This window comes from Quercus robur, chromosome 9 (assembly GCF_932294415.1).
Source record: "Quercus robur chromosome 9, dhQueRobu3.1, whole genome shotgun sequence".
NCBI lineage: Eukaryota > Viridiplantae > Streptophyta > Magnoliopsida > Fagales > Fagaceae > Quercus > Quercus robur.
The window spans coordinates 27954733-27977829 of NC_065542.1; the positions used below are offsets into that span (position 1 = coordinate 27954733).

The window sequence follows — 23097 nt, forward strand, 5'->3', positions numbered from 1 at the left end:
GTCCAACTAACAAAAAAAGTTGACGTGACAAACGGAGTGCACTGTTGACACAGTAAATACTAACGTGGCGAATAAAATAATAATAAAAAATTTTATTTATTATTTAATAAATGCCAAGTCAGCATAAAATAATAATAAAAAAAGACATTTTCATGTTTTTTTTCTAAATTCTTTTAAAATAAAATAAGATAATTAAATTAAAAAAATTTATTTCTTTCATTATTTTTTTTTTCTGAAGAACATGTTCATGTTCCTTGGTTCATCCTCATAAATTTTCTTGAGAAACAATCACACAAAAAAACCCAAAAAATTCAGCTCAAAAACGAAATCATAAATCTCAAAGCCCTCATTTTCAATCCCAGCAAAATCATCAAATCCCCAAGCCATAAGCCCAGAAAGTTCAAAACCAGAAAATCATCAAATCCCAAAAGCCACAATCCACACTTCTTCAATCACCAAACTCACATTGAAACCCAAAACCCGACCACCACACTTCTTAAATAGTAGTTGTGGGGCCCAACGATTTATGGGCCGAGCTCATTTATTCATGGGGAGCCCTAAGGCCTAAGCCGAAGAGGGCTACAATCCAAACTCAATAACATAAAGCCCAAAATGGCCCAGAGATGTTGCCGAGGACAGTTCAGTCCTCGGCAGACCCAAAATTCCACCGAGAAGAAGGGCAAAAACGGTATAGGAACAAGCCTGAAAGAAAATCCAAAATATCTAGGAAAAGCTGCCCTTCCCATGCAAGGCTCTGACCTAACAGAGTCGTATTCGTCAGCTTTATCAACCATCCCTAACGACTTTGGGTTTGGATTGACGGGACAAGTATCAGTCTTGGAAATGTCGACCCTACACGTGGACGAAGGAAAGTGAATGCAGACTAGTATAAAAGAAAAAATAAGTAATCTAGAGAAGGGGGCTGGGAGGACTGGCCAGAAAGGAAGGGCTTCCAGTCCGCCTCCAGGAGAAAGACTCCAAGGGTGAAGGCACTTTAATCACATATGAACATCACAAAAACCACCGCTGGGTATCTAAGGCCTAGCTTTTCGAATCCACTCTCTACAAATGATATTGTTTGGGCCCATTCACGCGCGAACCCAACACTACTGCGGTTCGTCGCGGAACGTGACCCTACAGTAGTCAATGCACCAGATGTAGCAATGAATGCTTGGTAGCTTCCAACAGCCACCTCTTGCATTTGCCTTCAGATTCGCTCTGCATTGGCTCAAAGGAGCTCCGGCTCCTACAAGTTTTTGTATCAAATTTTCTCACACAACAAAACAAAAGCAAAGAGAGAGAGAAAACCAAAACCTTTTGGAGACGATCGAGATTGAAGGAGAGGAGCTCGGAGAAGTAAGGTTGTTGAGTGGAGGAGGAGGAGGCGGAAGCGAAGGTGAGAGAGATGAGGCTCGACAGCGACGATGGTGTCGTTTCCTTTACTGCATTTTCCGAGTCCATTTCCAAAGAAGATCTGCTCCGATCGATGAGCTCTGAGAATCAAATCTGCCTTTTATTCTTGTGTTACATAATTGTTTTAGTTCGACTAAGAATGTCCTAGACCTCCTGGTTTTTCCGTCCGATAATTCTAGGGATTGTGCTGTGGACCTCTTTGGATTTGTGTTTGTGTTTTTTGGGTTGTTGCTGGTTTTGCTGAAGATGGATTGATGGGTTTGTGCTTGTATTCTTGCTAGATTTGTGTTTGTGTTCTTGCTGGATTTGTTGGCATTTGTGTTTGTGTTCTTACTGGATTTGTATTTGTGTTCTTGCTTAATCTTGTGTTTGTTTTCTAAGAAAAAAAAAAGGAGAAAATGTCAAATAAAGGAAAATGTTCTTGTTCTTAAATCTAGATTTGTGTTCTTATTGTTCTTGTTCAAGGCACTTTTAGATCTCAATTCATGTGATTTTTTGTTTTTAATTTTTTTTATTTAGTTAAAATTAATAATTTTTTTTTTAAAATTTAGATGCTGATGTGGCATTTTTTAATGCCAAAATAGATTTTTTAATTATTATTTTAATTTGCCGTCAGCCATGTCAGCTTTTTCTGTTAGTTGAGTGACGGTAAGGACTTAAATATCACATGTTAATTGGTTTAGGAACTAAAAATTATAAAATAAAAATGTAAGGACCAAAATGGAAAAAAGTCAAAATATGGGGACTAAAAGTACATTTACGTCTAATAATTTATTAGAAGAACAAAGAGAAATTTAAAATGCTCTCATTCCTTTTCTTCTTCTTTTTTTATTTATTATTTTTTAATTTGCAAGTTACTACAGGGTTCCAATTAAACCATATTTCTTAGCAATTAAACTTTGAGTAACATACCTGAATAAATACTTACTGCATCACTTTCATCCCATTTGAGTTCCTCCTTGGTAAGGTTGTAGTACAATGGAGGTTGTAGAGTTGTGCACATTTGGGTTGAATGGAACGAGTGGGGTAGTTGGGGAAGAGGAAACATCTAGGTTTTAGGCCTCTCAAGACCATGAGACAATTCCTTAAAAATCATAAGTAATACAAGTTATATAGGTTGAATTTTACATGTTTGCCAAGCTTTATTCGACTTAGAGTTTTTCAGTTAGTTCAACTAACGTCTTTGCAAAAAATGTGAAAAATTTAATAGCAGGTGACATGATCACTGCTCATATAGTGTTAAAATAAATATATTAGCAACGCGATGTGTTATACCATGTTGTGTATGCTAGAGTGGATGCGGAAGGAGAAGCATAGAATGTGGTTCAGCGAGAACACGAGGGTCACGTGGTTTTCTTCTTTGCTTGTTAGAGATGTTTTGTTTGATGCCAAGAACGAAGTTTGGCTCTGATACCATGTTAAAATAAATATATTAGCAATATTAGTAACGCGATGTGTTATACCATGTTGTGTATGCTAGAGTGGATGCGAAAGGAGAAGCATAGAATGTGGTTCAGCCTTGACAGCCTACATCCACGGAGGAATCCCTTAAGAGCTACATTTTTATTGTGTAAGAGTGTAGTACAATAACCATCTGAGTTACAATGAATCCTAACATGAGTATATATAGGCGACTAAATCCTAGACTACTAGTACAAGCAGAATTGGGCTTGGGCCTATTACATTGGGTTAATATATGTTTAATATATATCTCTAACACCCTCCTTCAAACTCAAGGCGGAAGCTCGATGAAGGTTTAAGGTTGGATAAGCATGAGAATATCACTTGGAGATGCCGTGAAGAATGCCTTTAAAGAAATCACAATGAAGAATGTGCCAATTGACCGATTTCGGAGTCTCAAATGCAGAAATGGAGCCCAAAATCGGAATCTACGCGAAAAACTGAGCCAGGTAGGCCCTTTCAAAAATTTTGACTTTTGGTCAAAGGTTAACGTAAAAAGTCAAAGTCAACGGATCCTGGTCAAGTCAACAGTCAGTGCTCACGGGTCAGATCCGGGTGGTCCGAGTCGGGTCGGCCAGGTCAATCGATCAGCTAGGTGACGTGGTGCTGACGAGGCGACACTGCTGACGTGGCTGATGACGTGGACTAGGGCGTGCGTAGCATGTTGACGTGGATAGGTGACGTCATCCGATGTCATCAGATGACATCAGCAACAGCTCTTCGGCGCGTGAGACTATTCCACCGGCGTGTGTCTGGAACTTCCGAAGGCAGATCGGTGGTCGACATGGCCGATAGGACGGTGCGTGTGGCCAACTGATGAGCTACACAATTGGAAATCGTGGCGGTGCGTGGGAAAGATCCGGAAACGCAGGCGGCGCGTGTTGGCGCGTGTGACCTTGTATGATTACCAGATTCTCAGGCCAAGTCGATCGGTGGACGACAAGGTCGTCTTGGCGGCATGTGTGACTGAGATTCGAGCTGGGAGTCGAGAATCTTCGGCGGCGCGTGTGGGAGTTCCAGGAGCCATTGGTTGTGCGTGCGACTGCCGTTGGAGGTCGGATTCCTGGGTTTTGTTCACGATATGCCGTGGAGCACTTATGTCTTGTTGGTTTCATCAGGCGCAGGCTTGATGTGCACATATCTAATAGGGAGAGGCACTGATTACTTGGGCTTGAAGATCTGGACACAGCAGTGAGCCATGGCGGCTACGAGATGCCGTGGAGTCTAGATCCAACCGACAAGCATGTGTGACTTCTGATGGTGGTGCGTACGTGATATTCTTCTTTGCTTATTAGAGATGTTTTGTTTGATGCCAAGAACGAACTTTGGCTCTGATACCATGTTAAAATAAATATATTAGCAATATCAGCAACGCGATGTGTTATACCATGTTGTGTATGCTAGAGTGAATGCGGAAGGAAAAGTACAGAATGTGGTTCAGCCTTGACGGCCTACATCCACGGAGAAATCCCTTAAGAGCTACATCTTTATTGTGTAAGAGTGTAGTACAATAACCTCCTGTGTTACAATAAACCCTAACATGAGTATATATAGGCAACTAAATCTTAGACCACTAGTACAAGCAGGATTGGGCTTGGGCCTATTACATTGGGCTAATATATGTTTAATATATATCTCTAACATATAGGTTGAAACCTAAGGTGTCGAGTATGTTTGGTTGCCCAAATATGGTTCATGGCTCATGCATGACCAAAATCAAACACTATGGTCGAATTCTTCTTTTTTGGGGTGATTTTATGGTTAATCTGGCTACTTTATCTTCCAAGAAATCTTATTTTCAAATCAGGGTGGATGATACATGGACACGTGTGTGGATGGTTTCATGCTTTTGTCCTTGCAAATTGATCCAAGAGTGGTATGGACTGCAATTTATTATTGAGTTTTCTTCTTCTGATCTACATAGCAGACTACTGAAAGGTTTCATGCTTTTGTCCTCGCAAACCAATTTCAGATTTTTGACAGAGTTGTTTTAGTTGGAAGTACCTGTCATGCTATCTTCCACAGAAGTGGTTTGAGTCTGTCGTGGTCAAAAAGAAAAGAAGTGGTTTAACAGAGTGCTGTTAGCATTATTTTTTTATTTTTTATTTTTTGAGAGATTGCTGTTAGCATTATCCAAGGCAAAAGAACAAAGCTTCAAAGCCTTAATTTGTGATGGTGATGCTTTTAATAATTTAATTTTATATTTCCACATAAGAGTCCCATCCACACCAATCTATAGAAATAATCACAGTTGAGGCAATAGTATTAGTATCTTCTTTTGAGAAATGGGATGTTGCTGAAATGTGTGTGGAAATCAATTTTGTGGCCCATAATTTAGACTTTGCTGTGTAACTTTGTGAGAAATGTCCCCATCTGCTCTGTTCTTCTTCATGCTTTTGTTCACCGGAAGTAGATGAAGAGAGGTCCTTCCGCTATACATCTCGCTGTTTGAAATACAAATGTTTATTCAGAAAAAATAAAGAAAGAAAGTAGAAGCTTGTGTGTATCAATTGTGTGGTGTTAATGTACCTAAAACAATTTTTATTTTTGTTTGTCTTTTTATCCTTTTGCTGAAATGTGTAAGTTTTGACCTCAAGAAAAGAAATGGAATTTAAATAAGTGATATTTGTAAGCTTGTGTTGTACTACCAATAGGTAAGCATGAAGCTATAAGCTAACCGTCACACAAGTTGCAAAGCAAATGTCTTAAATGAAGACAAGCAAAATGTGTGGATTTAAAATGCAAAAATGATAAAAATATGCAAACATGATAAAAAGTAAAACATGTGAATATGCAAATATGAAAACACGTGTGAAAGTACATGTGGATAAAAAAGTGTATGAAAATATATGTAATATTATTTAAAAGTTGAAAATATGTGTTTGAATAGGTATACCAAACATTCCCTTTGAATTAAAGGAAACATGTGGTGGCCCATTTTAATTAAAAGTTAATGTACATGTGGGCTTAAATCCAAAGGGGAAGGCTCGGGCTGTGGTAATCTGAAGGGCTGATGGGCTCGGCTGGATTGTGAGATGGCCCTAAGGCAAGCTGACCAAAAAACAGGCCTGGCTAGGTCCAAAACAAACGGGTCAGACCTGTTTCTCTTATCCTCTAGAACCTTCTCTTAGCTCTAACCTCTGAAGCTTTCTCAAACAGACCTCCACGGCCTCTGAGCACCCACGCCACCACAGGCGGTGGTTCGACCCTAAGTCTCACCGAGCCCTCTCTCTAATCTCTGAATCTCTCATGGCCGAAGCTCAAGCTTCCACCATCTCTGAACGGCGCGTGAACCACAAGAAGTCAAGAACCGAGACCATGGTGGCGCGTGTGTGTAAAACAGAGGAGAGGGTAAGAGCTTGATATATGTGTTTGTGTGCTTGGTGTTTGAGGAAAAAAAAAAGACAGAAGGAGAGTGACAGGGAAAAAAAAGAAAAAGAAAAAGATGGAGAAGGTGCAGAGAAAGTGACAGAAAAGAAAAAAGAGGCAAAAAAAAAGAAAAAAAAGAAAAAAAGCAAGAAAAAGGAAGAGGTGGAGGTTCTAGAGAAAGAATAAAAAAAGAGAGGTGAAGTGAGAAGTTGAAGTGAGGCGGAGAAAGAGAGAAGAAAAAGAATGAGAGAGAAGAAAGTTATAAATAAAGAAAGAGAAATAGAATAAAAAAGTATTTTGCTCAAAAATGGGATGATACTGTTCACCCAAGCATGAATTCGTGCCGACCAGGCATGAGCCGGCAGCAGATATTTCAAAATGGGCAGATATGTTATAAAATTGGCTACTTGGGGAAGAATAGGTGCTAGGCGGCAGCAGATATGTCCAAAATTGACCACGTGGAGAATAGTCTTCAACCAAAATGTTAGGATACTTGGGGAACACTCACCAATAATCACCTGACCTTATGCATACGTAATAAAATATGAGGATAGTTCGATAAATTCATCCAGAGATAAACGACACCAGACCAAATTAAAATAAATGTGAAACTGTTGGACCTAACTAACTAGTGATAAGCATTGATTATAAAAAATAAAAAACTAGTAATAATAAGCATTTCTTGATAAATCTTACTAACTTCCTATATCAAATGGTAAATCTGAGCACGTGCCAATATTAGTTACTTTCCCAACAGCAGGCTGCAGCTCACCAAAGCAATCCTGCAAACTCTAATAATACATCAGATATTCGTCAGATATGATCTATAATGCATTTCGAGGGGAAACAATTGCCAATTTAAGAAATAAAGCACATTTTAATGACAAGCACTTAATTAATAAATTTCTCATGTCCACAACAATTTGATCAACTCAAACTTGATTTTGTCTTTGGATACTAAAATGAAGAGAATTCTAAGATGTTTAATGTCACGTCAAAATAAATCGACAAGTCTTTTAATTTAAAATTTGGGTTTTCAATCAAATTTGAGGTCGAACAAAATACGGTATTTACATGGATCATATATATCATGTTATCCACTTTCTCAAGTGCACCTATAGTGTGTAAAATATAAATAAAATTGGATGACATACAAAGATAACTAAATATATAAAGTTTTAGAAACAAAACCTAAGATGTTAGGTAAAGAAATAAAAGTAAATAATTAATAGTAGATCCAATTATAGAAATATTTATACTTGAGAATTGCACTTCAAATTAGTGAGTAATTTCTCAATGTTTTCAATCACACTACAATATTTTAATATAACTTTAGTATACAATAGAACTAAGTGATCAATAAAATAGCTAAAATTTTTTAACTAGGACTATTTTATTGCATAAAATTATAGAGATCAAGATACTCTGAAAAGTAAAGGAAATACGTGTAATCTTGACTCTCTTGTCATTGTGCAAGCAAAACCCCTTAAAACCCTTGAAATGACTTCCTATAAATTCACACCTTTGGTTTAACCCTATGTCAGCAGCAAAAGTCTCTAAGGCTTCAGGCCATAGCTTCTCTCTACCTCTCTTTCTCTGTCTCTATCTCTCTCTCTCTCTCTCTCTCTCATATATTTGAGTGTTTGGTTTAGAATTATAATGGTGATGAAGAATATGATTGCAGTGTTGAATGGTTTGAATGGTTTTGATAAATCATTAGAGTATTAGAATTGGTGGTGCTAAAAAGCCATTTTGCTATTTTTAGCACCACCAATACTAAAAAGTATGACCGAAGCTAAAAGATTTTAGCTTTTTGCTGTGCACAGTTATAGAACTTTGCACCCCATTTCTTTTTTGTTTCTTAGTGCTGATTCTTGTTTGGTCATAAGGTGTCAACGAATATCTTATGTCATACTAGTGATACAGCTGTGGCTACCTTCTGGTGTTGTGTGCAGGTGACTAAAATTCCAAGTGCAGTGGGCGGGTGCTGTTGTCAAAGTTCTTTCACGGTGAAACTGTAGTTTTCTTTCGAGTTCCTTCCCCATATTCTATTCCTTCACAGCTCAGAGCTCATTAGCACCGTGGAGTTCATGGAGGTCAATACAATCAAGATTAGGTTGTGTTCTTTGGAAGTGGTTGGCTGGATCTTGAAGATATTAAAGTTGATTTGTGAACAAATTTTTAGTTTTTTTTTTTTTTTTTTTTAAGATGTAATTGTGTGACTTTAGTTCTCGCTAGTGTTGCAACTTGCAAAAGAGTGACTGTGCATGGTAGCAAAAAAGCTGAAGCAAAAAATTATATTTTTCTCTCTTTCTCCCTTGCACGATCCTTTTTTTTTTTTTTTTTTTTTTTTTTTTTTTTTTTCTCTCTCTCTCTCTTTTGCACGCTATTTTTCAGCTAATGGCTCTCAGCTCTCTTCATTTTTCAGATTTGGAGTTAGTTTGGATTGGGCTGATTTCCAATGCATCTACGTCTGCGTTTTATTTTATTTTTTTCATGCGTTTTTGAGACTTGTTGCTACTGTTCATGCACTGTTCAATGAACAGTAACCGCAAAGTTTGACTTTTCTAACTTTTTTTAGCCAATCAGTGCACATCGTGTATTGTTTACAGATCCACAAATTTCACTTTTCAACAACTTTTTCATTAAAAATGGGTCCCACGGTACTATTCACACATTTAAAAATTATTTTGTTACAGTATTTTTCAGTTTTCAGTTTCAGTTTTATCCTATGCGGTTGCGTTTGGTTGAAATATGGTGGGTCCCGTATACTATTCACGAGATCCGCAAGTACATTTTTCACCAAAAATAACTTCAAAAATGAGTTCCACGGTACTATTCACACATTTAAAAATTATTTTGCTACATTTAAAAATGGTGTGCATTCGGCTTCAAATTAAAAAGTCAGCTTATTTTATTATTCAACTTATTTTTGCTACTATTTATGAGCCCCATTACATTTTTTGTTATTATTCATAGGTCTCACTTTACTATTTCAACTAACTTTTATATTTATTTACAGTACTTTCAGTAAAAAGTTTTCAGTTCCAGCAAAATAAACGGATCTCAAACAGATCCTTGGTGTGTGTTTGGCTCCAAATTAAAAAGCCAGTTTATTTTACTATTCAGCTTATTTTTGCTACTATTTATGGGCCCCACTACACTTTTTTCGTACTATTTATGAGTCCCACTATATTATTTCAGCTAACTTTTACTTTTATTTACAGTAATTTCAGTAAAAAGTTTTTAATTTCAGCAAAATAAGCGAATCACAAACAGGCTCAAGAGTCTGTTTTATGGGTTTTGCAAGTTGGAATTTTGTTGATTTTTTTTTTTGGTTGTAAATTTGTGTGTTAGTGTGTTCAAATCGAAAGAAAAATAGAAGGCCAAACCCACTTCAATAATGGCTGTGATGTTTGTTTATTATAGTGGATATATTATTTTATTGTAGTAGATATATTATTTTATTATGTTGAAAGTTAAAATAAAACCACTGATATTAGGTGTTTTGTAAAGTGAGAAAGTAAAATAGATAAAGTAGCTTTTTATGGTGCCAAATAACTAAATTTATGGCTCCACCAATGTGAACGCTCTTAAACAAAATTTCATTGTAGCTTAATATTTCACAATTTCATCTTTAATATCATTTTTATGCTTTGCTGGTGCAGATTATCTTTAGAGGGTGGTATAGAATTTTCTGGTAATAATGCTCTAATTTAAAGAATTTGAGAATACTCCCACAATTACTGGTTTTGTTCTTACACTGTCCTAGAATTATCACTTGAATGACCATACATTTGAAATAGTATTTTGCTTAATTCTATATGGTAAGCTGAGGCCAGTGATGATCTAAAACAATTTTGCCTACATCGGATGATTATCTGTTATAAGATAATGATATCTTTGGAATATTTGAGGCCTTTCTATGATGTTGTATTTCTTCAAGTCAATTGAAAAAGGAAAAAAAAAAAAAAAAATTCGTGTTCTAGACTTTTAAGGGTTTGTTGTTTATTAATTGTTACCACTGTCTCATGTTTTGTGGAAGTTGCTTTTAAAGTTTATAATGTCATATTTTCCTCTTGGCTCTTGGTACTAAACTCAGAATGTATTTTCAACAGATATTTTGGCCATTTCTTTTTCATTTTTATAAAGTTATTAGTTTTTTTTGCTTATCCAAAAAAATTGATCACAAGCTTATGATGAGGATAATTTTTTACTGATCGGTATAGGGGTGCCAGAAAGGGATGACCGACCCGTGGGCCAACGGCTTAAGCAATCCCTTGATCCTGACGACCCATCCCCATAAGGTTTCCATGGGGTTTGCGTGGGGCCCACTCACACATTCTTACGTGAAAATTACTTGCACATTCGACCAAAGGCCCTACCACACAATCAGATTTCTTATATATGGAAAGGTGATCCCAAGTGCTTTGGGACTATTCTCTCTACAAGGAAATTCCCTCGTATCAAGGGATTTAAGTCAACTCTCTACTACTATATAAACCACAAACCTTACCCTTCTTGAGGTATGTGAATTCTCCTTAACTCTTGCACTCTTAAGTTCTTGGAGATTCTTTTATCACTGACTTAACTTTCAGAAGGTTTTTGGCCGGTACCCCACCAGTGCCCTTTAATTGGTTCTTCTCTTTTGTTCTTCAGGTACATCCATTGGCACGTGTGTGAACGATCAACTCACTGACGATTTTTGTGCATCATTAGCCTATAAAGAAAAAGTAATGGCCTGACAAGAAAATTTGAAGCTATTATCTTTCCTTCTCTCTTCATTTACAGGCCAAAATGCCTATAACTCGAGTTCTAAAAACTCGAGTTCTTTGAAAAAATAGCCTTCAAATTTTTCCATGGAACTCGAGTTCCCAAAACTCAAGTTCCCAATTAGTGGTAGATCCTTATATATTTTAGAAACAGTGCTAGATTGCAAAATATTTTTAAAAATAGTGGTATTGGGCCATTTTGGCCTTCATTTACATAATAATTTATCAGATCAACAAAGAGAAATTTAAAATGTTACTCTAGGGTTCCAATTAAACCATATTTCTTAGTAACCAAACTTTGAGTAACATTCCTTAACTTGAATAAATACTTACTGCATCACTTTCATCCCATTAGATCTGACTTTCATCCCATTTGAATTCCACCTTGGTAAGGTTGTAGTACAATAGAGGTTGCAGAGTTGTGGACATTTGGGTTGAATGGAACGAGTTGGGTAGTTGGGGAAGGTGAAACATCTAGGTTTTAGGCCTCTCAAGACCATGAGATGATACCTTAAAAATCATAAGTAACACATACAGGTTGAATTTTACATTGTTGCCAAGCTTTATTCGACTAGGAGTTTTTCAGTTAGTTCAACTAACGTCATTGCAGAAAATGTGGAAAATTTAATAGCAGGTGGTATGATCACTGCTCATATATGTTGAAACCTAAGGTGTCGAGTATGTTTGGTTGCCCCAATATGGTTCATGGCTCATGCATAACCAAAATCAAACACTATGGTCGAATTCTTCTTCTTTTTGGGGTGATTTTATGGTTAATCTGGCTACTTTATCTTCCAAGAAATCTTATTTTCAAATCAGTGGTGATTTATGAACACAAATGTTTATTCAGAAAAAATAAAGAAAGAAAGTAGATGGAAGTAGAGTTCCATTTTGGCGAAATCTTGGACTGTTTCAGGCCCTTCTATTATACAGAATCTGATGAAAAACACAAGCGCACAAATGAATAAACTATTTCAACCAAAATTCTCTCTCTCTCTCACACACATATATATAACCCGGCGGGTTTTTTGTCAGTAGGATCGGAGTCGATGGAAGGAGCAAAAGAAAAAGAAGACGAAGAGAAAGAAGAAGAAGAGTCGGCATCGGAGGAGGCTCTGGATCGCCTTGATCTGGAGTTGAGCTTGGGCTTTACACCGTACGGTCACGGCAGGTTTATAGGATACGACACCGCCAATACTTTGATCATACTCTCTCAAACAAAAAGTACTATCTCTCTGTGTTCAGTTCAATTTTGGTAGTGGAGTTCAGGAGTGTAGTGGAATTTTTGAAACAGCGGCTGCCATTTGTACTTCAACTTCAAAGTATTCAACTTCTCACTTCTCACTTCTCACTGACTTAACATTATTATTATTATTATTATTAATTTTTTGATAACGACTTAAAATTATTATTATTACTAGAGATAGTGTATTGAAACAGATTTTTATATTTTTTTGATGGAGAAATATATATTTGTCTTTATATGTAGATAGGAATTAGGAAAGTAGGTGGTTTGCTGCGTGGAACGATGGCTCTGGTCGCATAAAATCATGTCATTTTTCTTTCTTTCTTACAAGTTACAACAAAAATTTGTTTGGGTAGTACAATGACAGCAAAAAATCAACATTATCCTTTCGGATTTAAGGATATAAACTAGTAATTCCTGGTGATATTGCTTAACAAAAAGAAAAAACAAAAAACAAAAATATATTAAAAGGTAAAGAGAATTAAATCAGTATTGGTCTAGGCATTTGTCTAATCCAGCTAAAATTGCATAAAATAAACTAAAAAAATTTGCCCCATAAGACTAGTGTGCCACTAATAATATACCATTACACAAAGGGAAATGCATGCTAGCTATCGTGGATACTCAAAGTTTTATATTACTAGTCGTTAACCAGTGTTATGCACGAGAATTTATTTGTTTGTGAGGTAGATTAAAATAATTTTATAAAATCTTAAATTGATTAAAAAACTACATCATTGCTTGATTTGCTCTTGTATGACTTCAATTTGTGTTACAATTTGATGAAGAAGCCATTGCTTGAACGTGCAATGGTTTACAAAAAATTTGTCAGACAATTTTACATACTGCAAAAAAGTAACTCAAAAATTTAGATATTAAAACTTTTGAAAGACCAAAAGATATTAAAGAATTAGATGATTCACTACTTACAAATTATTGAAACATAACAAAATATATATAACTAAACAATAGAGAAATATAAGAGAAAGATGAGTTACATTCAAAAGAATAATCCATGACTATAACTATTGAAAGAAATCAAAAGATTCAAAGCCTACAAATTATAGATAATATATATATATATATATATATATTTGTATGTGTGTGTGTGTGTGTGTGACTACACAAATTCAGATATTAAAACTTCTAAAATACCAAAAAAGATATATAATTAAAGAATAAGTTATTGAAACAATTCAAAAAATATATGAATATTCAAAAGAGAAATATAAGAAAAAGAAAAAAGTACACGAACCCATAAAAAAATAAGTTTTAAATTTTAACAAGTCTAAACTTTAAACGAACTTTATTAGCATGTGGCCCACACTAAAAAATTTTGAGTAGGAGCGCAAGTTAAAATAATGAAAGCCATATCTCCTTTTAATGTCGTATAACTTTCATATCGTGAGGTGAAGCAAAGACATATGCAGTAGCAGTAACCCTAAATTTCAATTATTGCAAGCTTTTTTAAAGAGAGTTTGATGGTTTATGTACGAAAAAAAACTTGAAAAATCATAAAATAAATTTTTTTCTTAACAAAGTAGAGGATAAGAAAATAATAGAAGAAGAGCTTATACCTCTACTCGGTTAAAAAAAAAAAAAAAAGGTTTGCACTGCTTTTATAGTGTTCATGATTAACCTCGCAAATTTGGAGATAAATTATCAATGTTTGAGTTTGACTTTAAGTTGGACTTCTTAGAGAGATAAAGTTTCATTCATTGTTAAATTTGGACTAAACAAAACTAATTTTGTTTTAAAAAAATGATAATGATGAGTTTGAATTTAAGTTGGATTTGTTAGAGAGATAGAGTTTCACTTCTTGTTAAGTTTGGGCTAGACAAAAATAATTTTATTTTAAAAAAATGATAATGATATGGCAAGCTTTGGAGAGGTCAATAAAAAGTCAAAAGCTTCTGTAGGAACCAAGTACAAGACTTCTGGGCCTTAGGTTACTTGGGCTCACAATTTATTTGTAGTGGGCTTAAGGATTTCCTACAATGGGTCGTTCTCGGCAGAGAGACTCAACGCTACTCTCAGTTTATACTCTCTCCTTGACTGTTTTCCCTCAATTTTTCTGAACCCCTTCTTCTCCCAACTTTCTTCTATTTATAGCTGAGGTTAGTGGGGAGATTATGATTACAGCCACCGTTAGTGCTACTGGAGGTCCAATATTATCTGATTGAAGTGGATGTTTAGGTGAAAAGGCGGTGCAGCATTTATGATCTTGGAACTTGGCTCCATCTTGACCGACTATGTTCGGCAACTCAGTTCCCTGGGAATATCACAATTTCCCGGGAACAGTTCGTACATTTGACCGAGAACGTTTGTCCGATCACCTCTCGGAATTCAATACCCAACGCTTGTTCGTACATGAAGGAAGCTCCAAGAAGGGCGCAGGACAACTGGACCTTTCTGCTGGACCCTTGCCCAAGGCTGGTATGGGACTCGGCCCAGGGCCTGTGTGGGATTGGGCCCAGGGCCTGTATGGGACTGGGCCCAGGGCCTGTGTGGGCCTAGGACCTCGGTGCCGTACAATAGCCCCCCCTTGATTCATACTCGGTCGCCGAGAAGAATCAAGGAGCTGTTTGGGCCCTTTGACCTCGGGAACCTTCTCGTCTGGGACTTATGACTGTTACTTTTTGCTAGTATTCTCAAAAGACGCGCCGTCTCGCGGTGCTAGGCGCAGTCGTCATTATTACCTGACGGTTCGTGGACCGAAGCGGCGCGCGAATCGGTTACGTTTGGCAGTCGCTGGGTCGCTCGTAAATTGTGCCCATTTATTGCTTGAATAAACGTTTCTTCTCCCCCCACTTCTTTTTGGCTTTATAAATAGTCCCTCTCTGAACACCATTCCATTTTTCCTTCGCCTCTGATCTTTAGTGCTTACTCTCTGCCGACCACATTTCTGTGCGCTTGCTTGCTCAGTGTTCTTTTCCTCCTTAGAACCCAAAGTAAGTCTTTCTTCCCCTTCCTGTTCCTTCAGCTTTGTTTCTTTGAGTTCGCTTTTGTAGTTTTAGGCTTTATAGATGGGTTACTCTTACCTTCTAGAATCCCCGGCTGCTTTGGCCACCTTTAGGAGTAAATTTAATATTCCCGATGACGTGGACGTGGCTTACTGCCATGAGAGTGATATGGAACTCCACCGAGGGCAGGGTACAGCCTTCTTTCCTTTGATGTCCATTTTAGAAGGCGGGGTCAGGTTCCCCGTAGATCCCCTCTTAATAAGCACAGTCACTTACTATGGGCTGTGCCCTGACCAGTTTCCCCCCAATTTTTACCGGGTAGTTAGTTGTGTCAGTAAGTTGAACCACACCTTTAACTTACAGTTAGACCACCATGATATTAACCAAATGTACAGCCTCTGTGGGAGCAAATCCACCAATTATTACCTAAAGACAAGGGATGCTCGGGTACGGCTGATATCGTGCCTACCCGATTCGAACAGGAACTCCGCCGGGGAGTTCGTTAGGGTGCGCGGCAATTGGTTTGCCGGGGAGATCCCTTGCCCCCTTACACGGCGTGAAGTGGGTTCGTACCATCCCCTTCATATAATTGCTTTCCACCGCCTTTTCTTTTCTTCTTACTGGAGTAAAAATTTTTTATTGTTAAAGGCTAATGCGTCATCTGTTCTTTTGCAAACGGCAAAGTGTTTGTTCAGGACCTCAGAGCCGTCCACACCAGGGATTTAAACTTCGTCCTCCGTTCCGAGATATAAGTGCACTGGGACGGACAACTCCGGGCCTCACACTTGATCCTCGGAGTGGAGCCGGTTTATTCTACTTGGCAGCCTTTCAAGCAGGCACTGATAGTTGACAGCCCCCTGCTATCATATATAGACGTCCGGTACGTAAATTTTTTGCCGCCGAAGCTTACAACCGGGGAAGCGAGGGAATTTGGTCGGCGGTTCACTGCCTCGGACGAACTAGCTCCCCTGCGAGACGAGTCCGCGGAACGGGTATCTCAGCGCCTTAGAGAGAGAGCCCACGAAGCCATACAGCAAGGGGACCAAGCCCAAGAGCAGCCCCATCCCGAGAATCCACCCGCCGAGCCTCAACAGCAAGTGATAGAAGCGGCTGCCTTGCTAGCTGAAGCGATCCAACCCGGTGCAAGAATGGTGGCAAGGAGAGTCATGACCCTCGACCGGTTCGTGCCTGGTACCCGGCAGCCCAACCAGCCCCCGCCTACTCAGGGTCGGGGTCAAGCGTCTCAGCCTCCTCCCCCTTCGCAGTCCGGACGGGCCCGTAAGAAGCAGAAAGTAACCGAGCAACCTTCCACGGGCCCAGGGGATGCCGCAGTCCAGACTCCTCCCCGACCAACGGGTGGAATCGTTATCCGCGAGCCGCCAACCGAAGCTGGCACGGGGGGCGCGTCCTCCTCCCAAGTGGCTCCAGCGTGGGAGCCAAAGTTCCTTCTGGACGGCAAGCCATTGCCCTCAACCGCTTCTGTTCGGATGTGGGATAAGGGCGAGGGCGGCCGTATTGCCCAAACTTTGGCTGAAGCTCTCCAACTTCCCGAGGACGTGCACGCTTTCGAGGATGGGTCCGAGGAGTCTGTGGGGCGCCGGTTAGAGTGGCACGCCATTGCGGTAATTCTTTTGTCTATCTACTCCTTCATATAGATTTCCTTTTGTTTCTTTTCTAACCTCCGTGCTTGCTAGACCGCTCAACTGGCTCACATTGTTGCTGCCCGGGCACGGGAGCTTGATGAGGAAAACGAGCGTGAGAAGGGGGCGCGGGAGTCAGCAGTGAAAACGGCTAAGGAAAAGCAGAAAATTGCTGAGTCTGCTGAGAAGAAGGCTGCTGCTGCGGAGAAGTACCGAGCATTGGCCGAAAAAAGGTATGCGGAGCTCCTGACCAAGCAAAATGAGGCGGAAGTCAAATTAGCCGAAGCCATCAGTCTTAACACTTCCCATGCCGATGAGATAGCCGATCTCAGGACAGGCTTGGCGGCCGCGGAACAAAAGTGGTATGACGTAGGTTTTGCCGATGCCGAGAATTCCGCAGAGCCGGTGGTGGCTCGGGCTCGGAATATGGGTTTCGAGGCCGGGTGGTTTGCCGCTCTTCAGGCAATGGGAGTTCCTGAAGATTCGCCGTTGAGAGACCCCGGCCAAATTCCATTTCCGAACCCTGTACCTGCCGTTCAGGACGCCCCGGCTGCATTTGACGAGGAGGAGACGGCCAGTATGAGGGAGCTGGTTGAGCAAATCGATTCTCACGCCGAGCCCGAGGAAATGGAGGCCACGAGCATCCCGACTGTGCAGGAGCTTCTCGGTGAGGGCCCGCCTTTTCCCCTGACAGTCCAGCAGGAAGTGACACTGCCGACCCAACCTCCCAGCTGATTTTACTTTTATTTACTAGCTTATTTTTATTTTATTGGTTTTATGTGCCTATGTCACCGGGATGTGGTGATTGAACAATTGCTTTAGTTTATTGGTTTTATTTGCCCACGTCACCGGGGTGTGGTGGCTAAACGATTGCCTTTATTTGTTTAATTAGTAGTCCGTTTTCTTTTTCCGTTTCAATTTGTTGAATGAATTTATATCTATTTGTGTTTTGCTTGAATCATGCTAGTGCTGTGGCTGCTTAATAGAATGGTACCCCCGAAAACCTGTTGTGCGGCGCTGTGGGTAATTTGAGAACGCTATTGGACTTAGTATTTGTAAAAGGGTTAGGTTTTTATCAGGTTTTGATTTAACCGAGAATTGTGTTTCCGTCCTTGGAGTATTCGTTTGTAAGGTTTCCACTTGTCCGGATATTTGATTTTAACCGAGAATCAAGTTTCTGTCCTTATAGATTTATTTGTAAGGTTCCTACTTGCTCGGCGATTTTGGTCGAGCCGAGGGTCAGGTTTCTGTCCTTAAGATTTGTTTGTAAGGTTTCCACCTGCTCGGCTATTTTGATCGAGCCGAGGGTCAGGTTTCTGTCCTTAAGATTTGTTTGTAAGGTTTTCACCTGCTCGGCGATATTGATCGAGCCGAGGGTCAGGTTTCTGTCCTTCAGATTTGTTTGTAAGGTTTTCACCTGCTCGGGGATATTGATCGAGCCGAGGGTCAGGTTTCTGTCCTTAGGATTTATTTGTAAGGTTTTCACCTGCTCGGCGATATTGATCGAGCCAAGGGTCAGGTTTCTGTCCTTAGGATTTATTTGTAAGGTTTTCACCTGCTCGGCGATATTGATCGAGCCGAGGGTCAGATTTCTGTCCTTAGGATTTATTTGTAAGGTTTTCACCTGCTCGGCGATATTGATCGAGCCGAGGGTCAGGTTTCTATCCTTAGAGATTTATTGGCGATTCTCTTAGTGTGCAGTTACAGAGTCAAAAACAGCATATACAAAAAAGTTCATCATGCTCTTAATCTTAATGGAATACAAGTTCTGGCTTACACCGATGATTATGCGTAGAATTTCTTCAGGTTGTTGGCGTTCCATGGTCGGGGGAGCGGCCTCTCGTCCAGGTCTTCCAAGTAGTAGGCCCCTGCACCCTCAATGGCTGTGACTCTGTATGGTCCCTCCCAACTCTGAGCAAGCTTCCTTGCAGCCATGTCCCGCATGTTCCCCACTACCCTTCTTAACACTAGTTCCCCGGCACGGAATTCCCTGGCCTTTACATTTCGGTTGTACCTTTGGGCCAGCTTCTGCTGATACTCGGCAAGCCGTACGGTCGCGGCCTCCCTGCACTCTTCTAGCCAATCCAAATGCTCCATCATCAGGTCGGCGTTCTGTATGGGGTCAAACCCGGCGACCCGTGCACTGCATAAGCTCACCTCGGTTGGTATCACTGCTTCTGCTCCGTATGCCAGAGAAAACGGGATTTCCCCCGTGGATCTCCTGGGGGTCGTGCGGTAGGCCCATAAAACACTGGGTAGTTCTTCTGCCCATCTTCCTTTCGCTCCATCCAACCTTCTCTTGAGCCCGTTCAAAATAGTCTTGTTTACTGCTTCAGCTTGGCCGTTGCTTTGTGGGTATGCCGGGGTTGAATACTTGTTCTTGATACCGAGCTCGCTGCAAAAGATCCGAAAAGCGTTGCTGTCGAACTGTAGCCCATTGTCTGTCACTAGCGAATTCGGCACCCCAAACCTTGTAACTATGTTTTTCCATACAAATTTTTTCACGTCAGTATCCCGGATATTGGCCAAGGCTTCAGCTTCAGCCCACTTTGTGAAGTAATCTACAGCCACCAATACAAAACGGCGGTTCCCCGTTGCTCGGGGGAATGGCCCGAGGATGTCAAGCCCCCATTGTGCAAATGGCCACGGGCTGCTGACAGGATTTAGACGTCCTGCCGGCTGATGGATCATTGGGGCGTGCTTTTGACATTGTTCGCAACTCCGAACGTATTCGGCGGCATCCTTCTGCATCTGTGGCCACCAAAACCCCTGTGTCATTGCTCTGTGTGCTAAGGATCGTCCCCCAACATGCCCGCCGCACACTCCTTCATGCAGCTCGGTCAGAAGCTCCTTGACTCTTTCAGGATGCAGGCACAAAAGGTAAGGGCCCGCGAAGGACCTTCTGTACAACTTTCGGTCCGAAGACAACTAGTACCTGGGAGCCATTCGTCAAATCTTGTTGGCCTCGGCCTCATCCTCTGGAACTTTGTCTTCGGAAAGGAAGTCTATGATCGGGTTCATCCAGCATGGTCCGACCACCGCCACCTGCGCAACCTCTACTCTGGCCTGGTCGAGAACACTCCTCACACAGATGCTTGGCTCCCTTATAAGTTCTATCGTGATAAGCCTCGGCATGTCCTCGGTAGCCGATGAGGCTAACGTGGCAAGAGAGTCAGCGTGCTTGTTTTGTGACCGGGCTACCTGGGATATCTTTACCGTTCCAAACTGACCGATAATCTGCTTTGCCGTACTTAGATAAGCTTTCATTCGGGGGTCCCGAGCCTCGAAGTCCCCAGTGATCTGATAAACAACCAGCCGAGAGTCCGAGTAGATCTCCACGTCCTTTGCGCCCAGATGCAATACTGCCCTCAACCCGGCCAGTAGGGCTTCATATTCGGCTTCGTTGTTCGAGGCTTTGAATCCCAATCTGAAGGAGTGTTCCAGTCGCATACCTTCAGGGGTGATTATGACAATACCAGCCCCGGCTCCCATGGCATTTGATGCGCCGTCCACAAACAACCTCCACGGGCGAATCTCCGCACTACAGATTACCTTGCCTTCATTCTTGGGTGTAAATTCTGCGATGAAATCGGCGAGAACCTGTCCCTTCACCGAGTTTCTAGGTCGGTATCTTATGTCAAACGATCCCAACCGAGTCCCCCATTTAGCAATCCGTCTTGTGAAGTCGGATCTCTTCAACAGTGATTGCAATGGATACTCGGTGAGGACGAACACTGTGTGTGCCTGGAAGTAGTGTGGTAACTTCCTCGTGGCGTGCACTAGGGCTAAAACTAACTTTTCAAGAGGCAGGTACCTTCTCTCGGCATCGACCAAGGTTTTGCTCACGTAATACACCGGCGTTTGCACTCCCCGGTCCCTTAGTAACACAGCGCTTACGGCATGATCGGTGACTACAAGGTACATAAACAGATCCTCCCCGGGCTTCGGGGCCGTCAACCTCGGCGCCTTTGCCAAATATTTCTTTAGTTCTCGAAAAGCTTCATCGCAGCTCTCGTCCCATTGAAACCCCTTCCATTTCTTCAGAAGTTGATAGAATGGCCGGCAGCGATCGGCAAACTTGGAGATGAATCGGTTCAGGGCGGCCAACATTCCAGTGAGCACTTGCACCTCCTTAGGATTGCTCGATGGTTTGAGGCGATTGACGGCCTCTATTTGGTCGGGGTTAGCCTCTATTCCTCGAGTGGAGATCAGATAACCCAGGAACTTGCCAGCCCCCACTCCGAAAGTGCACTTTTTGGCATTCAGGCGCAGCTTGTGCCGTCGAAGTATCTCGAATACTCCCCGAAGGTCTTCAGTATGCAGCGACTCTTTTCTGCTTTTTACCACCATGTCGTCGATATAAACTTCAACCGTGCATCCAATTTTTTCTCGGAACATCCTTGTCATCATACGCTGGTAGGTGGCCCCGGCATTCTTCAATCCAAACGGCATGACCTCGTAGTGATAGTTTGCGTTCGGGGATATAAATGCTGTCTTTTCTCGGTCCTCGGGCGCCAAGGCAATCTGGTGGTAGCCTTGGAAGGCGTCCAGGAAGCTCATTCTCGGGTGCCCGTACGTGGCATCTACTAGCTGATCAATCTTGGGCATCGGGAATGGGTCCTTGGGACACGCTCTGTTCAAATCCGTGAAGTCCACACAAACTCTCCATTTACCGCTCTTCTTCTTCACTACGACAGTGTTTGCTAGCCATCTCGGGAAGAATATTTCTTTTATGACCCCGGCTTCCTTCAGTCGCTGGACCTCCAGGTTTACTGCATCGACGTGTTCCTTTGATGCTCTTCTCGGCTTCTGCTTCTTCGGGGGAAATGATGGGTCCACGTTAAGTTTGTGAACAATGAACTCGGGGTCTACGCCGGGCACTTCATACGGGTTCCATGCGAAGACATCTATGTTCTGCAACAGGAACAACAACATCTCTACCCTTTCCCGGTCATTCATGCTTGTACCTATCTGGAAATATCTGTCACTATCTGGGAGAATTCTAACCTTCAGCACCTCCTCGGCAACGTCCGCCCCAGTTTCCCGGGGTTTCTGTAATTGCTATGCAGTCTCTTTCTCGGCGTGCTTAGCTTGACCGAGCTGTTCCTTTTCCCACCGGACCGCGGCTACAAGGCATTGCTTCGCCACCTGTTGATTCCCCCTTACCTCTGCAACTCCATACTCAGTAGGAAATTTTACTTTCACGTGAAGGGTGGACGGAACAGCCCCCATGGCGTGAATCCACGGCCTCCCTAGGATTGCAGTGTAAGGTGCGAATGATCGGACTACTATGAATGTAACTATAACTTCCTTGCCTTCCATGTCCACGGGGAGAGAGATTTGCCCCTCGGGAATCACAACTCTCACGTCAAACGAGACCAATGGCGTGTCATACTTCGCCAAATCCTGGGTCTTTAACCCGAGCCCTTCGAAGAGGTCCGGGTACATGACGACAGCCCCGCTACCTTGATCAATCATCACCCTTTTCACCAAGAATCCGCCTATCCGGGCTGTCACCACCAAAGCGTCGTCGTGAGGTTGGATCGTCCCTTCCAAATCATCTTCTCCGAACGAGATGGCCAGCCGTCCAACTTTCTTTTTCTTCTTGGACGATTCTCCCTCCGCGCAAGCCACTGTCATTACCCTTTTTGCCGCTGCTGCTCTTCTTGGTGCGGCATGAATGATGTCGATTACCCCCAGGGGTGGTGGAAGGGGGTTCCTTTTCTATTGGGCGCCCTGCCCGAGCTCCCGGTCAATGGAATCTGCTACAAACTCTTTCAAGTGCCCTGCCTTCACTAACTGTCCGAGATGATCTTTTAATACCCTACACTGCTCGGTAGTGTGCCCCTTGTCTCTGTGATAGGTGCAGTATAGTTTTTGGTTCCTCCGAGATGGGTCGCCCCCCATTTTGTTTGGCCATCTGAAGAATGGCTCGTTCCTGATCCGTTCCAAGATTTTGTGCACGGGCTCTTTAAACACCACATTAACCCCTTCGATCTGCACCTCTGGTTCCTGCATTCTGAAGTCTCTTTTCGGCCTTGGCGGCAAGATGCTTTGCCGAGATCTCCCCGTAAAAGGAGCTTTCCCCCTGCTTTGCAGCCGGTCATCCTCCAGGCGTTTGTACTCCTCTATGCGTCTCATCAGTTGCCTCATATCCTCCGGCGGTCTTCTTGTCAGCGACTCCCGCAATTCAGAATCTTCGGGGAGCCCCATCCTGAAGGTGCTAGCCGCAA

At 41.6% G+C, this 23097-nt stretch overlaps 1 protein-coding gene and 1 long non-coding RNA gene across 2 annotated transcripts in view; one reads left to right on the forward strand and one right to left on the reverse strand.

The window, feature by feature from the left end:
- LOC126700297 (protein ORANGE-GREEN, chloroplastic) overlaps window positions 1-12237 on the reverse strand; it is a 47243-nt gene extending 35006 nt beyond the window's left edge. Inside the window, exon 1 of the mRNA XM_050398379.1 lies at window positions 12187-12237. Within this exon, the coding sequence (XP_050254336.1) occupies window positions 12187-12222 (36 nt within the window). The 5' untranslated portion in view covers window positions 12223-12237. The remainder of the gene's footprint in view (window positions 1-12186) is intronic.
- Window positions 8731-12361, forward strand: LOC126700299 (uncharacterized). The gene is made up of 3 exons (XR_007647096.1): window positions 8731-10769; window positions 10903-10976; window positions 12054-12361. It is a non-coding gene; the product is annotated as an uncharacterized LOC126700299 (long non-coding RNA).
- The last annotated feature ends 10736 nt before the right edge of the window (window positions 12362-23097 follow it).